The sequence below is a fragment of the Ornithodoros turicata genome, chromosome 8, assembly GCF_037126465.1.
Source record: "Ornithodoros turicata isolate Travis chromosome 8, ASM3712646v1, whole genome shotgun sequence".
In the NCBI taxonomy this organism is placed as follows: Eukaryota; Metazoa; Arthropoda; class Arachnida; order Ixodida; family Argasidae; genus Ornithodoros; species Ornithodoros turicata.
This window is the reverse complement of record NC_088208.1, coordinates 17,967,598-17,986,246: the sequence shown is the minus strand read 5'-3', so window position 1 is coordinate 17,986,246 and position 18,649 is coordinate 17,967,598. Positions and strand designations below refer to the sequence as shown.

The following is an 18,649-nucleotide window of genomic DNA, read 5'->3' as shown; positions in this document are numbered from 1 at the left end:
TAGTGTTTCGTTCGAGATAACCGGAAGTACCAGCTCCAAGCTTTTCTGTCTGCTTAGTCCCGACGGATTTAGCTGTTCTCGTTGTGGTCAACTGTTGCAACTGCGGTCATAAGCGATCCCTGATTGACCATGTGGTAAAAAGATCAAACAAAAGGCAGAATGGTTGCTCATGCTTTCGCCAGGAACAACGCCTCCAAGGGAATAGCCAGCCCCCTGCGCGCTGTTGGCATGCTCCACAAAAGCTTAGGTCCCGTAGGAATTAGGCGTTACTGTTGTTGCTTACCCCTGCTTCCATTCTTAGAGCCACACGACGGGTGCTCTTACAAAGTGTTTGATTATACTACGTTTAATTGCTACGATTAAACCACGTTCAGTACGCTTTTCCTGAATTTGCGAGTTCCTCAGGAAGAGTCTATAGTTGAGTTATAGTCTCGAGTTGACAAAGTTATCACAGCCACGCACAATTCAACATGGTAAGTTTTTGTGTGTGTGTGTTAGCGCCGCGAAGCGACTGTGGCTATGAGCGGCGTACAGATGTGGACAGTTGGAGAGAGGACAGCAGGAAGGAGTGGGGATCAGAGGGGTTAGTATGCGTCCTGGGTCGACTTCAGGGGGAACTGTGCCGACAGTCGTCCGGAAAGTCTTCGGAAAACCCAGGGAAAACCTAGCAAACAGCACAGCCGGTGACAGGATTCGAACCCGTGTCATCTCCCAGTCTCGGCGTGGAGAGCGATCGTCTTAACCACTATGCCACGGGAGTTGGTCAACACGGTAAGTACATAGCACGGCATTTGGTGACAAGTGCCTGCACCCCTTAGTTTAATTCTCGTTTACGTTGATAATATATTTTTTTTCGAATGCGCAGGATATCCCAGGGTACGCGATACATTTTTATCATCTTCTTCTTCCGCAGAATTAGTGCAGTTACACGCTGAACATCCGCTTATTTTTACCTTGAAATCACGCTGACGCTATACGACTCCAGCAGAACTTCGAACCGGAAGCGTAAATCCACGTGACATTGCAACTTCCCTTTCGTCATTTTGACAGGAAGTTGCAAACCACCTTCCGAAGACGTTCCACACGAATGTCGGCACAGTTCTCCCTGAAGTCGGACCAGGACGCATACACCCCCCCCCTGTCCCCCACTCCTTCCTGCTGTCCTCTCTGCATCTGTCCACGTCTGTACTTCGCTCATAGCCACAGTTGCTTCGCGGCGTTCACACGGAATTTTAAAAAAAAGTTGCAAAGCACCTAGAGTGAACTAGAATGAGTGGTGTGCTGAGCGGAGGCTGGCTGGAGTACCTGCCGATGTTCCTGTCAATAGATGGTGCTACTTGCGTCTCGACAGTACCAGAGCCGTATATTAAAAGGGAGTCTGGCCATTAATGGGTCATGCCCATACCTGAAGCTCCACCCACTTTTTCAGCTTTCCGACCAATGAAGTCTTGAAATATGGGGCGCTATCAATCAGCCTATCCTCACTATTTGCCCCCCTATCCAACATGGGCAGCGCCATTTTGGGTGGCAAGGGGATTGGATGGGATTGAAATGGATACCTCTCGCAATCTGCAAAAGTAGTGGATTGTTGGTGCAAATTTGATAAGCGCTACCTAGGGAGCGTAAGGCACGTCGGGAATTGTCGTCTGCTTCCGTCGTTGTACCGCTGCCGGCAGAACCACCTGCTGGGACACATTCTGTTGTCGGTATGATTTTTAAACAAATGTACATGAATAGTTGGAATATAAGAGGCAAGAATGTTTATATCCATGAAATCCAGCTGTTAAAAATAAGATTGTACAGCACAGCGCCGTTTTTGTTATGATTTCGTCATGATCGCCGTGTTCACTAGGCCTAACACCGGCGACAAAACGTATTATTTTCAGTTAGATATCGATGGATGAGCATAAGTTGAAACTGATTTCCGAAAAATTTATATTAGGATGTACATTTGCAGCGTAAAATCAGGTTAGTCTGTGAAAATTTTTGTCACGAAATCCCCGCTTCACTGTGTTTGTTTTCGTCGCCATTTTGGGTGGCAGTATGGTGTCATGGCGACCCCCTTGGTAAAAAGCAAACCAATCAGAGGAGCGAAACTGTGATTGGCAGGTCGAGCCTCTTTTTGTGACTCCTCCCAATGGCCAGACTCCCTTTTAATATACGGCTCTGGACAGTACGCGATTGAATCGCCTCTCACGGATTTGGGACGAACTACTGGTCACGTGACAGCTCCAGCGCAGTTAGTCCAGGGCATGCATTTCATCCTTCTTGCATGCTCTGCGTTGCACTTTGACCAGAGCACAGAGATAAAACGAATGGCACACGTGAATCCCGTTTGTGAAATCTGTTATCTGTGCATTGTCCGCGTGTTATCTCAGCCAGAACGTTGCTGTTGGCACACGCGCGCTTCAATACCAGGAAAGATAGGGTTTATCAAGCCAACTACGATGTATTGCAGCCTGCCGGGCGAAGTCGGTATTCTGTCATCGTTTGCTCATGTATTAAAGAGAGACGCATCGTGTGAATGTCGTCTTCACATATTTTTGAACATACGCGTGATAACGTTCCATGTAACAACACATATATTGCCTAATACAACACTATTTAGCACATTCGTTAACGAAGTTTTTTTTTTTTTTGCCCTTCCATATACCGGATATTAACTCACCTACAAACGGTAACAGACGAAAAACTCCGAACCGTAAAATGGTACAACGCCGGAGGTAGAAATTCCTTACTATCGAAACAAGACGCACAGCGCCAGCAGCGGCACAAGTATAAGCGGTCGCCGTTGTCGGCTTGACAGAGGGGGGCAACGTCACGACTGACAACCTGGGGAATGCATGTCCCGGACCGACTAAAGGCCATTTAAAAAGCAGTTACATGACGTTTCGGGACCCAATCGTTTCTGTTGATAAGTCCCGTACGGCTCCCGAAACGTCACATTTCTTAACTGTGTGTAAGCTCTTTTCATGTGTGCCCCTTAATTGTGTCTTTCGGTGCGTCTCTTAATCGTTGTCTCAATAAATAAACTCCGAATACTCAGGAAGTAATAAACTCCGAAAAGCACGCTCCGAAGATCCTCCCAGAAAATAAACTCCGAAAGTCCGGAGCTCTACTGATTTAGCACTGCTGTATGAAAGCAATATTCTGATACGTCCCATGGCGTGATCCAGTACAGTAGACACCGTGAGCCCTTTTACACGTTCGGAGTTGACCTTCCACGACTAATGCTTCCCCTTAAACCCTTTGTATCATCCTCCCCACTGATTATGACATTCTGCTCCATGCCAGGGCCCACAGTTAACCGTTGATATATTTTCGCAATTTCTCGGGGTATCGGCTCAAGAATGTTTATCTTGTATGGCAAGGTTGGGATAAGGCTGCTGAGTTTCAAATGTAAAGTGTTGTTTCCTGTATAAAAAAAATTAAAATTCGATCGAACCGTTTTTTTCACACTGTGTTTCACCCTCTCCGAACACACTGAAAAGACAGCCTGGGAGCTTTCTGAGTCGCAAGTGGAAATGGCACAAAGTTGCCAACCCACAGATAGGGACGATACTGAGGACATACGTGTCAACATCTGACTTGGATTCATTCAAAAAAAGAGAAATATAGAAGGATTCAATAATGCTTACTGCACGTTTCCAGATACACTCCATTTCAATGTTCAGTCAACCCTCGATCTATGAACGACATGCGTTCCGTCTCGGAAAATCGTTCAAAAAAAGAGAGATTAGTAATTCGAGGCTTGCAGTGAGTGGGGGACGTCAAAGTTTTAGAATGACAGGAACTTCACCGTGCCATTTTATAGCATATACCCCCGTATCGACATTACAGTTACTGCTATTCCTTATTTATTCCTGAAAATAGGCGGATACCTCATTGTTCTCCTGCGGTCACTGCCGATCTCTTTTCCCTTTGTAACATGTCCATCGCGACGTTGCACTCGAAATGACAGCCGCTGGCATGCCACAGAGACAAAGTTCATTCTCGTATCTGTCACCCTCCAGAGTAAGATATACGGGGTAATGCATGTTTGCGCCCCCCGCACCAATTTATGTGTCAGTGACCTGGAAGACTGCACTCAACCAGTTCATATATCGAGATCAAAAAAGGGAGACGCTTCCACACTCTAAGGGGAAAAAAGGAGTAAAATGGGGAGCTTCTAGTGCCCTAGACCAGTGTTTCCCAAAGTGTGGTCAGCGCGGACCCCTGGGGGTCCGCCAGAGTGTCCGTGGGGGTCCGCGACCGTCTCTCACATTTCAGTGAGGATTTTCGTCCCCACAAAGACGCGCTCGTACATGCTGCCCGATTTCCAAACACCCAGAACTTCCAAAATTGCTACAAGCATGCTTCAACGGAAATCTTCTAATTTCTGATAGAAAAGTCCTGCAATGCACGTTTGTCCGTATCATACACATACAAACAAGAAGAAACCAGTCCGGAATCGTTTCTGAAGCTGTATCGAAAGCACGCAGCAGCTGACGAGGTTGCTGGTTATGCACTGGCTATAGCATGGGAAATACAGTGCGTCATATCGTTTTGCTTCGAGTTCGAACTGACTGAGAGTGTTCCTCTGTTTAGCGCATTTTATATTTGGCAGCCTGCGGACCTCTTGCAGCGATGGTGGCACTACAGATGATACCTCTGTTTGGTATTATCAATCTTGAGAGTTCGACAAGCAGTGCATCATCGAAGAAAAAGTACGGAATGACGTAGCAGTGTGTTATCTTGGCTCGAAACGGAGCAAACAAACATGCAATTGCGTTGCAAGCGGTTAATCGGTGTCTTCTGCGCCACCAGGCACGAACTCTGCTTTTTGCCACGGAGGGCGCTTACCTGAAGGTCGGAGCTGCGTTTCCCGATTGTTAACCAGGAACGCTTCGGAGGTGCAGCGTTCCAGTCCATATTCCAGCGTATCCCGGTATATTTGTGTGTGGGGGGGGGGAGGGGGGGGGGGTCCGTGAATTGGTTCTCATCGCTTCCGGAGGTCCGTCACCGCCAAAAGTTTGGGAAACGCTGCCCTAGACTGCAATTACTCCCAATTTTACTCCCTTAAGCCCGGCATTTACTCCCCAAGACTGCAAATTGTCACGGAACTTCGCAAATGGTCTTGCGAATGCGACAGTCTGCGTAAATATGTGCTCTTGGCCAATTTGATGGCAGAAAGCTCTATGTATATAACTCAGCTAACTTAGAAATTTTCCACCCACGCAGAGTAAGAAACAGTTAACGCTTCTTTCTTCGCAAATTGTGCCCTATCTATGTCGCAAGATTTTAAATCACTCGATATATCATTGTTGACGGCTTGATTCAAAGCATTTTCATTCATGCACACGAATTATATCTACCTGGGTTTCTTATAACAGAGCGTGAAGTGCGGTCTCCATGCACTCTGTGACATTCATTTACTCCCGTGCATTTACTCACGAAAGGGACATTTTTTTTGTGTGTGAAAATGCATTTAGTTTCCCAAAAGGAGTAAAATTGCTTTTTTTAGAGTGTAATGTTGGTACGTGCCTAAACAATGCGTTCACAGTTCGAAAAGCGAGCTTCATAAACCGGGGAAGAAATAAATGGGAAGTGTTTCGTTGCACGACGAACGGAATTCGTAGAAGCAAGGAAATTCGTAAATCGAATCTCTTGTATCTCCACTTATTTGTTTGAAATTTCTGAAACACACCGTATAGTCACAAGACCACCTTTATGGACAAAAACCGAAGTACAGCTCCATTTTGTCTCACCCATAATTTTTAAGGTGAATGTAAGCCCAATACCACGTTTTTAAAGGGCAAGCGTGACTGACTGACAAAATGTCGGTGACAAATATGTGACAAATATACAGCGGCTACAGAGATGAATTTCCCTTTGAAACTTGAAAGCCTATCGAACGAAACGTGTTCACTGTGGTGCCACAACCCTGGAAGCTTTTAGTTGTGTGTGGAGCACACAAAAGCGTTGTTGTTGTTGTTGCGCAAAAAAAAAAAAGAAAGAAACGAAACGAAAGAAAAGACAAGAAAAAAAAAAGACAATGTGTTTACGAAGTTTCACAGCTCTCTTTTGTATGATATCGAACACTTACGGCATACACAAATAGTGCTTTCTCGTACCTGTAATATTAGTCGTACACAAAATACATTTTTGTTTCACTTTCGTAACGAGGCTATACTATCGGGATACAAGTAAACAACCCTATCGTTCGAAAGGAGCACTTGGTCACTACGGTAAGCTCTCGATTCAGTGTAAAGTCATCAATGGGTTTTACAGAACGTGAATGTGATGTAAGAATTCTGATGGCCGCTTCGGCAAATAGAGCACCCATACGGTTCACGTGTAGCAAGGCTCTTCCCAATTCATATTTACTCTCCGGTTTGGTCAACGTCCAACACTCCTATTCACGCTAAGAAAGACTTACATGCAACTCCAGAAGCCCGTCAAACAGATTCTCCACATCTTCGATGAGGTTCCAGCGCAAGTCGATCTGCTGCAATCTGGGCGCTGCACTGAACATGGTCTTCGGAATACTTTTGATTCTGTTATGGGTCGCAGCGAACCTCAGCAAATGGTTCATGTTCTTCAGTGCATCTTCGTGAATTGACGACATCACGTTTCCGTCCAGATTTATTCTTGTCAACGACGATGACAAATGTGCCAGTTCGAGACCAAGTGTCGTTATCCTGTTGGAAGTGAGATAAAGCAATTGCAACGACTTAAGGGCAGCGAGAGCGGAGGGTACCGTTGTGAGACTATTCTTCGATAGGTCTAGCAGCTCTAAATGGTCCACACCAACGAGCGAATCCTCGTGAAGCGATTCTAACCGACAGCCGATCATTCTGAAGAACTTCAGTGTAAGGTTGGCAAACGAAAACTCGGGCAAGGTTGTTATGTTGGTATCGGTTATCACTAACGAAAACGGACGAGGTATATCGAGCTCCTTTAGATCACGACGTAGTTGCTCCACGTCTGGCGCGCCCTTGCAGCGCACCGTTGGTCCAATATTAGAAGTCTTGATGTGGCAGTACTGAGTCTCATTGGGAGGCGTATCCGTAGCAACGAAGTCCCATCTCACGTGGATAAACAACACCATCACGGAGAGCACGAACATTTTCGCCGTACACCTACTGTGTCACACGCATACTGTACTGCACACAATGCTCTGCGCCCAGTGTTGTCAACATGTAGATGCTTTCGTGACAGGGCGAACATAAAGACTGAAATGAAGCGACTGGAATGCGCCGAGCGCAGTCATGTGTGCCTTATCTGCGTTATCGAGAGGGCGAAGGCCGGGATGTTGTTCGCCGACAACGATCAGGTTTCCACTTTGCGGCTCCGTCACGCAAGAAAGAAGCAGACGACACTTTCTTGCAGCGAATAAAGCAGACAACACTTTCTTGCTGCGAATGAAGCAGACGACACTTTCTTGCCCCGAATAAAGGAGACGACACTTTCTTGCAGCGATTAAAGCAGACAACACTTTCTTGCTGCGAATGAAGCAGACGACACTTTCTTGCCCCGAATAAAGGAGACGACACTTTCTTGCAGCGAATAAAGCAGACAACACTTTCTTGCTGCGAATGAAGCAGACGACACTTTCTTGCCCCGAATAAAGGAGACGACACTTTCTTGCAGCGATTAAAGCAGACGACGCTTTCTTGCAGCAAATACAGCAGACGACGCTTTCTTGCAGCGAAAAAGAAGAGGCAGATAACACAACAAACAGCCAGGCTAATGCAACGTGGCGATCGCGGCGCAAGAAAGAAGGGTTAACGAGAAAGGCGGAAGCAAATATGACGGCAGCGACGAAAATCTTGCGGTATAACTAGCTGTACAACGCTGTTCCTTGAACGTCCGGTGTAGGCGTAGACGTTCATCGAAAGCATTCACGGCGAATAACGACCTGCCACACGTGCATGCGGAGTGCGGAACACGTGACCTTGTCCGGGAAAGCCCATCGAGCGTTTCCTGCTGCAAGTGCTAGTTGTTCTTGCAACCGTTAGATCATATTTTACCGGTTATACGGAACGCAAAGGCACAGAGGATGATTTCTGCAACGCTTCAACGTGAACCACTTTTCACAGAAAAATTAATGCAGATATTTTGCATGCGTGCAGCTGGACCCCATTCATTATCACCAAGATAAAGAGCTGTTGTCGTCGATTTGTATCTGCGTAGTATGGTACCGCAATTGTTGCGGTGAATCATCTCGTCTAATCGTCGTTCATTTAGTTGTTGCTGTTATTGTTGTAGCTGCGTAGTTAACGAAAAAAAATTGACCACTTCAAAATTGATTTCTGCAAACGTAATTTTACGCAATAAATTACTCTACGAAATAACAACAGTTAATTGGCAAAGAGCGAGATCTGTCTTAAATAATTTCAACTTATCACACATCATCTATTAAATTGTAGTCGCACCTTTAACAATTATTATTTCGTGTCCTTAACTTTTACCTGAAAGATAGTGTACGTACGTCTGTCTGCCTTGAATTGTCCGGTCAGTTTACATTACAACCTGCGGTTATATTGCATTTACTGCACGTTACACATGTGTAGGTACCTTGGGGGATGGACTGTACCTGTACGGGTTCACGGCATGTTGAACCTTCTTCGCATGAAACTCGCGCGGAGGCACACATGGCAACTCGTATCGTGTGTCGCCTCTAAATAGTGTTGGATATTCAGAGGAGGTGAAAATAAATGTCGAATCTCAAATTATTTCGCTTTTGTTATCAACCCTCTAAGTGTTCATGAACCCGTGGAATAACCAAGGCGTAGACGATGCTCTTTTATATAAATATGTATTTTTTAGGCACCCATTTATATGAAAATAAAATTTACATTCATAAGGTGTTACTTAGAAACAGGAGGAAATGCATGTTAATTTCAAGAAATTGGAGCTGGGTGGCGTGACATCCAACATGTGTCCCTTGTTCAACATCTGGGAAGTGTCTCAATTACCAGAAACGTAGAATAAAAGTGAAAGAGACAAAAGTGAACAAGACACGGCACAACTGCGCAACAATACGGCAATGCACGCAAAAAGGCACACACATGTATCCTTCCGCATCCCAGAATCTCTTCTGGGATGCGGAGTAAGTATACCCAGACATGTACAAAATACCGCGCAAAAAGTATTTGAAATAGAGTATAAAATACTCGAAACGGAAAGTAATTTCAGTAGAGTACTAAATACTCTAAGAAGTATTTAAGATACTCTTTAAAGTACTTCAGTATTAGCAGTACGTAAAACGCGTATCCTGAATCGTGGCTGTACAAATGTTTGGTGAACTTTTGGTGATATGGGGCTCTGACCCAAAACTTTGTAATCCCTCTTGTGTGTCAGCTCGGGTCTTTCAACCTCTTGGCTTGCGTTTATTGCTTAGGTGACCAAGGAAATGAACGCCAGAATTCACCTGGCAATACGAATGACAATCGTTTTCTGACGATGGAGTCGTGCTATTGACAAGCAAAGCCATAGCACGCATGTGATGTGATGTGATGTGATGTGAATAAAGAAAAAAATGGGGATGTAAGTTTCGACGAAGTCAAACTGGCTACCCCAGTACACTTAATACAGAAAGTTCAATCCGATGATATGATGAAATCGCAAAAGGATGATGTCCAGAGATGAACAGAGATAATAATGGAGTTCAACATGTAGGTCAAAAGTTCAAGAGCTGCGCCCAAGTTAGAGTAGAGTGGCGGAATCACCGGGGGCACACACAGGACACATCACACATTCACCGTGTCATAGCACGCATGGTCCCGTGCTGGTCGGGTTAGTAAGCCTATTATACACGAGGATAAACCACAGACGCGCGAAGTAAAAAGAAAAAAAAAGAGGGGTAAAGTTCGAGTGAGCTGAAAACCTGGACACGGCAGAGAAGTGTGCTGAATACGGCTTGACCAGGAATGAAAGTATTTTGAGTACTGAGCAGCAAATACTTAAAAAAAAGTAATTTGAATACTTTAAAAATACTCATCGCAAAAGATATTGAGTAGAGCGTCAAAATACCGGAAAAAGTATTTAAAATAATGCATCTTGAGTACGTACTCGGGACACGTGCAAGTCTGAGTATACCCCAGGGCTGAGGTAATGATTGGATTCGCATTTTTGTTAGCGTCGCTCGTCAATGCGCTCCTAACAATAATGTTCCAGAGAGGGAGCTTAAGCCGAAAACTGCGAGAGAGTAACCTAACATACGAAATCGTCAAGTCTTCATATTGGGTTGTATACAAAAACTGCAAGTAAATTGTAAATGTAGCAAGTCTCTTTTTTTTTCCACTACAGGTGGCACTGCCGAGTTACTTTTAGGGAAACGTTCTCGTGAAAGTAGCTGTAAAATGTAACCGCGATTACGTCACCTGGGTATTACCATATTTATTGGTAACTGGTGTTGGCCGAATTCGTCGGCTAAGGTGGTGGTGGTGGTGGTGGTGATAGGGCTTGCCGTTGTCGGCCTCACGGCCGGCTTCGTCGGCTAATGAATTAAGGTCTCTCCTCTTTTTCACACATCCAACCAATCCACCAACCAGCCATATTTTTTAACGGTCGCATGGTTTTCGAAAGTCGTTTCCTTGTTTTTTATAAGTCGTGGCGATAAAGTGTGTGGAGATCGATGCCCTCAGCTGGGTTTTCCATGCTGTAAAGCTCGGATAACTCCAGTCTTTGTTGACACGTCACAAGATAGCAACTGCTTACGCGTAACAAACACGTCGTGTAGACGTAGTTGTGGCTGGGTAGTTAAGGTGCGCAAAATAAAGTGTTTGAGAGTTGTATCTGCCGGAATTCCGTTTAAATAAATAACTTTAAATAAATAACTTAGCTTAACTTAATAGCAGACATGGGTAAGATACTAGAAAAATGTATTAATGCGTCATAACTAAGCTGTAGCGCAAATACTTAGGGAACGAAGCAATGAGGCTATATTAGTAAATACTTTTTTATTCAGTATTAGCACCGCGAGGCAACTGTGGCTATGACCGGCGTACAGATGTGGACAGCAGGAAGGAAAGGAGGAATGGGGGTTAGTATGCGTGCTGGGCCGGCTTCAGGGGGAACTGTGCCCACATTCATCTGGCAGGTTTCCGGAAAATCCTGGGAAAACCTCAGACAGCACAGCCGGTGGTAGGATTCGAACACACCACCTACTAGTATTCAGCACGGCCTCGGCTACCACCAACGCAGCCCAGGTTCGAACGCCAGCCATGGCCCAGGTTCGAATGCTGACGTCAGCACCTTTTTCTTGAATTGTTTGATTGAATTCCTCACCTGTGGTGGTCAACCAGAACAACTGTTTCGTTAGTTCGACGCAGCTGAGCCTATGACAAGGTGGACGATTTACGAACTCAAGCACCACTCGACTAGAGACCTCTACCCGAGAAACGTCATCATGACGTTGGTACACAGACTGAAACCGAAACAAATCGGAAGGGGATGGCTGGGATCCACGAATGGGCACTTGTTCGCTGCCTCCTAATGAAAAAAAAAGTAGGGCCGAAGGTCGCGTCCCTTTCAGAGACCATCGTAATCCCCTCAAGGCCGTGGCTTTCGGGCGCGACCTTGTTCGCCTTTAGCTTCGGGCGTAGTTCAACTCTACCAAATTGGGGGCGCTGCCGAACACTATGACTGCACTTGCTAACAAACAGGGAGAGGTCTGTTGTAAAAACGACGATAAAACCAGAGACACGGAACAGAAAAAGACAACACGACACGTTCTCAATGTCTTTTTCTGTTCCGTGTCTCTGGTTTTATCGTCGTTTTTACAATGTACCAGCTCGCCTGCTCTGTTGCACTTCTACCAGAGGTCTGTTGTTTCTTATACACCAGTCGCACGGGCAGCCTTTGACTACCGTTGGAACCCACTGCTTTGAAAAACGCGCGTAATGCCAGCAAACGTGTATCGTGTCCACTTCGAAAAGGGCATTGAATCTAATGCTGTTTGACAGGTTGACACGATACACGCTTGATGGCTCTACGCTTGTTTTTCATGGGAGTTGGTTTCAACCAGGTCCCCCAAACTCACCTCGGAAAAGCGTGCAACGAAGAAGGCCGCCACTAGATACCCCACTGTTGCTGTTCCGGATCACTTCAGCGCGCTAACTTTAGCGGCAAAATGTTCTTGTTGTTTCTGCGAATGAATCTAGTCTTTATATGTCCAAATAAAACGCGTATAACAACTTTCTCTGTCGTGTTTCACTTTTTGGTCCCGTTTTTAAACGTGTTGAGCGATCGGAAGGATCTAGTGCACGGCTGCGTGCATCACATAGCGTACCTGTCGTACCAGGCGCCGCAGGCGCTGCAGTCGTCCATTTCTCCTTTGGTGACTTGGCCTGGCTTGGATTGTGCTTCAACTGGATCTTTAGCGCGCTACAATCCACGCAAGCCAACGTCTGGTAACAATGGGGTATCTAAGGGCGGCCTCCGGCATTGCACGCATCGGGATACGAACAAATACATGGGAAAATGGCGACCTTGGGGGACCTGGTTTCAACCGTCGTCCAAGGCTTCCCGTGTAATACTCCTGCCACACGGACAGTCTTCAATAATCACTAAAACCAATGGCCATTGAAGATGCACGTAGCGCAACCTTGTTGTGTAACGTGTGAACATGTTAGAGAAGATTGCATCTAACGCCTTTTGAGAAGTTGACGCGTCATATGCAGGGTGGCGCTACGTGCATTTCCAGTTGCCATTCGCTTCAACGACCATTCAGGGGTTGCCTGAGTGACTGGGGTATAGCAGGGGTAGTACTCTGACGACGCTCGAAATGATTTTAAAACAACATATAAACTACGAAAGACAACTGATTTAATCCCCAGGCCTGGCTATAATTGAGAGTGGTGTGCTGTTGGGATCGCCAACTGGATTTCTGTCTTTCTTGGGCAAAGAGTATATGAGCTTGTTCCAGAAGTGCTTCTCCCCCCAGCGCAGGTAATTGGTGGCCTGCATGTAATGTATGAGCTCCTCATCCAGACCATCCGGCACTTCATCGACAACCACAATTATCAGCCGGTTGATCTTGTCCTGCAGAGCTGTGTGGTGCGCGACGCGGAACTCCCAACGACACCAGTCGCTCTCCACAAAGTTCCTGGAAAGAACAAAAGAGGCAGTTACCGATTAATTAATTTCAGTCAATGAACAGGTGTTGATGTGTGAGATAGTTTTGCTATAGACTTGTCATCAGTGTATACTTTAATAACACACTCGTGGGACTACTTACCGTACACTCTTAAAAATGAACTTCACCGCATAGCACGCTCCAAGCCAACCATTATCTCGAATGATATGGTTATCTGCCCTGATTTGTTGAAAACGGGAGGTGTACGCCATTTTTGTGACACTTATGCTGTTCATAATTGTCACAGAAAAGGCGTACGCCTACCGTTTTCAACAAATCAGGGCAGATAACGATATCATTCGAGATGATGGTTGGCTAGGAGCGTGCTATGCGGTGAAGTTCATTTTTAAGAGTGTAGTCGACCACACTCAAGCGCACTCTTAAAAATGAACTTCACCGCATAGCACGCTCCTATAGCCAACCATTATCTCGAATGATATCGTTATCTGCCCTGATTTGTTGAAATCACGGGGCGTACGCCTTTTCTGTGACAATTATGAACAGCATAAGTGTCACAGAAATGGCGTACGCCCCCCGTTTTCAACAAATCAGGGCAGATAACGATATCATTCGAGATAATGGTTGGCTAGGAGCGTGCTATGAGGTGCAGTTCATTTTTAAGAGTGCGGGCAACATCACGACTATAGGAGGGGTGATCGTGCGTCCTGGGCTGACTTCACAACGAACACTGCCGACATTTGTCTAAAAGCGTCTGAGAGAAACCCAGGGGAAACACCCGGACACTACACGGATCCGAGCCCAGGGTGTAACCGGGATCCGGGATTGAGTCCAGGTGCCAGCTGCGCTGTCTGGGTGTTTTCCCTGCGTTTTCTTCAAACGCTTTAGGACGAATGTCGTCACAGTCAGTAATTTATCCAGACCCCCTTACTCCCTCTAACAACCCCTCAAATGTTCAGTGACACTCCCCTAACTTCTTTACCTGTGTAACCCCTACGGGGGTGCCCTTGCGATTTCAGCTTTAGACACATGTCGATAGTAGTATGTTATGTTGTAACGACGTAACTACACTCTTAAAAATGAACTTCACCACATAGCACGCTCCTAGCCAACCATCATCCCGAATGACAACGTTCTCGCCCCTGATTTGTTGAAAACGGGAGGCGGAGCCTAATTTGTGTCTATTATGCGCGGCACAGAATAGGGTCCGCCATCCGTGCTTGAAATTCTGGATAAACCACTGGGCACAGTTCCCTGTGAAGTCGGCCCAGGACGCAAGGTCCACCCTGCGATAATCGTTCACCGCATAACACGCTCATAGTTACGTATGCGTCCCGTTTTCAACAAATCAGGGGCGAGGACGATGTCATTCCGGATGATAGTTTTGCTATAGGAGAGTGTTGTGCGGTGAAGTTCATTTTTTAAGAGATGCAAGTGGTAGAAATTATCCGCAGTCCTATAGGTTGACACACATCACGTGCAAATCTACTCGAATTGATCTTTTTTACAACGCTTCTGCACATGCTGTATGGCGCTGACGGCGCGGAAGAAGGTTCCCTACAGATTCAATAGATGGCGCCAATATAACGCCGGCTGTGTTTTAGTGTGCGCCGATCGTATATCTCGGTGGGCAAACGCTAGGATACGACGCGAGTGTGAAAAAGATCCACCACCTATATTTGCAGTGCACTCTGCGTTGTTTTTACACTTTTCGGGTGTAAGTGTCTCCTCCTACCCTAGTAACACATATTGTTGCCACAACGTTGCTGCAACGTTGCGAATGTTGTAAATAGTGGAGCAATGTTTTACAATATGCAACAATATTGTGGCAACGTTGCTAGATGTTGGTCAACATTTTTCGTCACATGTCGTCACAACGTCACACTAAAACGTTTACCGAATATTGCCCTCCAGGAACATTGCAGCAATGTTGGAACAATGTTAAAAACATGTAGTCCTTATGTGGCAGTATCATTGCAGCAACGTTGCAAAGCGAATTTAAACATTGTGGCAATGTCGGCGAAATGTTCGCATATAACGTTACTAGGACGTGGCTTCAAAAGGACATTAGCCACGTTTTGACAACGTTTGGGGGGCAACATTGCAACAATGTTCCGGCAACATTTTGTGTTGCTAGGGTATACACACAACTTATGTGGCGAATTTCCCCATTCATTGTCATTAATTTATTTGAGTGTTGCGGAATGGGTCGATCCGTTCAATTCCAATTCCGCTCCGAGGAGTGGTTGCGAGTCGAAATTCCATTCCTTTTAATTCCTCGGAATGAAGACGCGAGGCTCATTCTCATTCCACCCAAGAAAAGGACATTCCCATGCATTCCCACTCCGGGGCTAAAGTGATGCACTCTAAGTTATTAACTGGTCCACTGATCAGTGCAAAAAGAGAGAGAGAGAGAGAAAAGAAACATGTAACGGGATACACTCTAAGAAAAAAAGGAGTACTTTTACTCCTTTTGGGGAGTAATTGCATTGCCACAAAAAATAGTCCCTTTCGGGAGTAAATGCACGGGAGTAAATGAATGTCACAGGGTGAAGACCGCATTTCACGCGCTGTTGTAAAAGTACCAGGTACATAATTGGTGCGCATGCATGAAAATACTTTGAGGCAAACCGTCAACCGTGATATATCGAGTGATATAAAATCTTGCGCCATACTAGGGCACAGTTTGCGAAGAAAGATGCGCTAACTGTTTCTTACTCTGTGTGGTTGGCAAATTGCTACGTTGCCTGAGTTATACAGCCTTATATGTCGTTCAAATTGACCAAGGGCACATATTTACGTAGGCTGTCGCATTCAGGAGACCATTCGCAAAGAAGTTTAGTGACAATTTGCTGTCCTGGGGAGTAAATGTCGGGACTAAATGTTGGGTTAGGGGACTAAAATGGGGAGTAATTGCAGACTAGGGGAGTAGAAGCTGCAATTACTCCCCGCGTATTACTCCTTTTTTTTTTTCTTAGAGTGTACTAGATATCCAACTAACTGCCAACGGACAAACAATCGTATAAACTGCTTGATTTTGACGAATTTTATGTTCCTCTGTTTCCAACATCTTAAAACGAGAACCAGCGCCGCGACAACTGTTTACGAGCAAGATTGCCTTCACGTATATAGCGTCTGAAGTGCGGACGTTTTTCTTACGTTGTAATCCGAAACTATAGACGACCTTCGGTTGGATGGTTGCAGGACACTTACTTTGAGTGGCCTCCGCTCAAAACCCAGCGTTCTGGAGGCCATCAATTTAACACCATTCGCTGGCCATTCCATTCCATTATACCCCTGTCACACGGGCATTTTCGATCCTGCTCGACCGAACCTGCTTGAACCCAATGCAGATCGGATGGTGCTACACGGCCGCTTCCAAGCAGGATCGAACTTTGATCCTGCTTGACACAAGACAGTTCCCATAACAGGATTGAGAATTTCAAGACGGCTCGACGGCCGCCATTTTCATCCTCGACCCCGGTGAACTGTCATAACTTAAGACGGACATGCGCGCGAAGCTACAAATGATGCTTACATCGGTATACGATAAATTACCACTAATATCGCTGTTATATAGGAAACGCGATATTAATTAGTTCCGTTTATTCATTTGCACAGGTCAACCATTCAATGCGCATTGAGAGTGGCCGTGTAGCAGCGTCAAAACTCGAGCGTGCTCGGGAAGTTCGATGCAGATCGGATTCGAGAAGGATCGAAATGCCCGTGTGACAGGGGTATAATTCCATTCAAATTCCATTCCCAACAGCTGGTGACTTAACTCCATTCCCAGTCCATTCCGGTGCGCTAGAAACGGGGCATATCACTCCGGAATCATTCGAATTCCGGAATTTTAATTCCGCAACTCTGATTTATTTGTTGTAGTTGTTGTTACACGCACACTCTTTTATGGGGTAAGTTTAGCACCGTGCACATGCTACAAAAAAAGTCACATTCTACGTCTAAACACCACTTCAGGGTGGTGTATTTAAAAAAAAAAAAGGTTTCAGACGGGTGCTTTGCAAGCACCAACCGCAACACTGTTGTTACACCTTTTTAGTTGAGGCAGCGACGTAAAAAGAAGTCATATACAAGCAACACAATTTGCCTTATGTAAAAGTGTTCCGGAACGTTCATAACTAATAACGTGACGTTATTTCTTACTGTGTAAGCAGGAGCAGCGTACGCCGTGAGCAAGAAACGGCCTCCCGTATAATATCCTGGAGTAGAAAGCCTCCTTTGAAGTTCCTATCGTAGGTGCACACTGAGAAGTCCGCCCTTTCCAGTCCGGGTATCAGGTTGCCATACGCCCAATCAAAGTCCTTGCTGCTGAATGACATGAACACGTCAAACACTTTGTCGCTGTCCAGTTCGTACTCCTTGACAAAGCGCACGCCATGCGCGTACAGCCATATCTTGATTTGTCGTTCTCGTTTTACATACACCACCGTGACGGTCATCAGAATGGTTAATAGAACTGGAAGGGAAATAGGTCTGTAATGATTAAGAAAAGGTAACAGCTATAGTAAGGAACGGTGTAATTGTCATTTTCTCTTTTTTTCCCACTGCTTATTGTACCATCAAACGCCTGCACGTTTGTGATGGTGGTGGTGATGGCGATAGGGCTTGCCGTTGTCGGCCTCACGTATGTGGGCAACGTCACGACTCACGCCCTGGGGGAATGTGCCGACATATGTCTGAAAGCGTCTGAGGAAAACCCAGGAAAAACCCCAGACAGCACAGCCGGCACCGGGATTCGAACCCGGGTACCTCCCAGTCTCGAGTCTCGACGTGACATGGCCAGCACGCTAACCACTGAGCCACGGGAGCTGGTGCACGTTTGTGAGACGCAAAAGCCTACGTCGTGCATTGCACCTATAGGGTTGCGGAATTTCAGCGTCTTTACTTTTTTGCCATGTTCGTAGGGTATTTTTTGGGGTACATCATTTTTTTTTAGAACTCGGTTCAGTGTTTAAGTAAGTTTACTTACTGGTTTATATCGTTTGGTACATTGATCATTTATATGATGCGACGGAATATCACGGCACTAAGGCAAGTGAAGTTGCTAGTGTTTGAGGGTTTATGCGTCAGCCAGTGCAATGTGCATTGCATTTATTTGGAGGTTACACATCGATTCAACTTTAGACTCCTGGTCGTGTAAGTTGTATCATTTTATGAGGCAGCGTACGTTTTTTATTACACATTGCGACGTCAATTATACGAAAGGCCTGAGCGTGAGCAACGGCGGCCCAAACATGTTCACGTATAGCAGAGGACATAGAGACATAAAGTCTTGTTCTTCTGCCCCGAAAACATAGCACGAATTTGTAAACACTCACCAAATAGCGGAACTCCATATATAACGAAGTTCGATGTACCAGGCGGACAGAGGTCCACCTGATCCAGCAGCATGAGTGACTTCCAGGAAACACTAGGATTACTTCCTCCGACGCATACTATCGGATCCCTCACCTGGAACGAGAATTTGTTAATGACACTGTTTGAGCCCATGGGTAATTTGAATTGGTGCTGCGAAACACCTGAACTTAGAAAAGAGCAGAGGAAACA

General features: G+C 45.7%; 1 protein-coding gene across 1 annotated transcript in view; it reads right to left on the bottom strand.

Moving 5' to 3' along the window:
• The window catches only part of LOC135367537 (uncharacterized), a 46,889-nt gene that overhangs the window by 15,341 nt on the left and 12,899 nt on the right, over positions 1-18,649 (bottom strand). Inside the window, exons 4-7 of the mRNA XM_064600832.1 lie at positions 18,421-18,553; positions 17,246-17,558; positions 12,815-13,093; positions 6,419-7,124 (exon numbers count right to left, since the gene is read on the bottom strand). Coding sequence (XP_064456902.1) covers positions 6,419-7,124; positions 12,815-13,093; positions 17,246-17,558; positions 18,421-18,553 — 1,431 coding nt within the window. The remainder of the gene's footprint in view (positions 1-6,418; positions 7,125-12,814; positions 13,094-17,245; positions 17,559-18,420; positions 18,554-18,649) is intronic.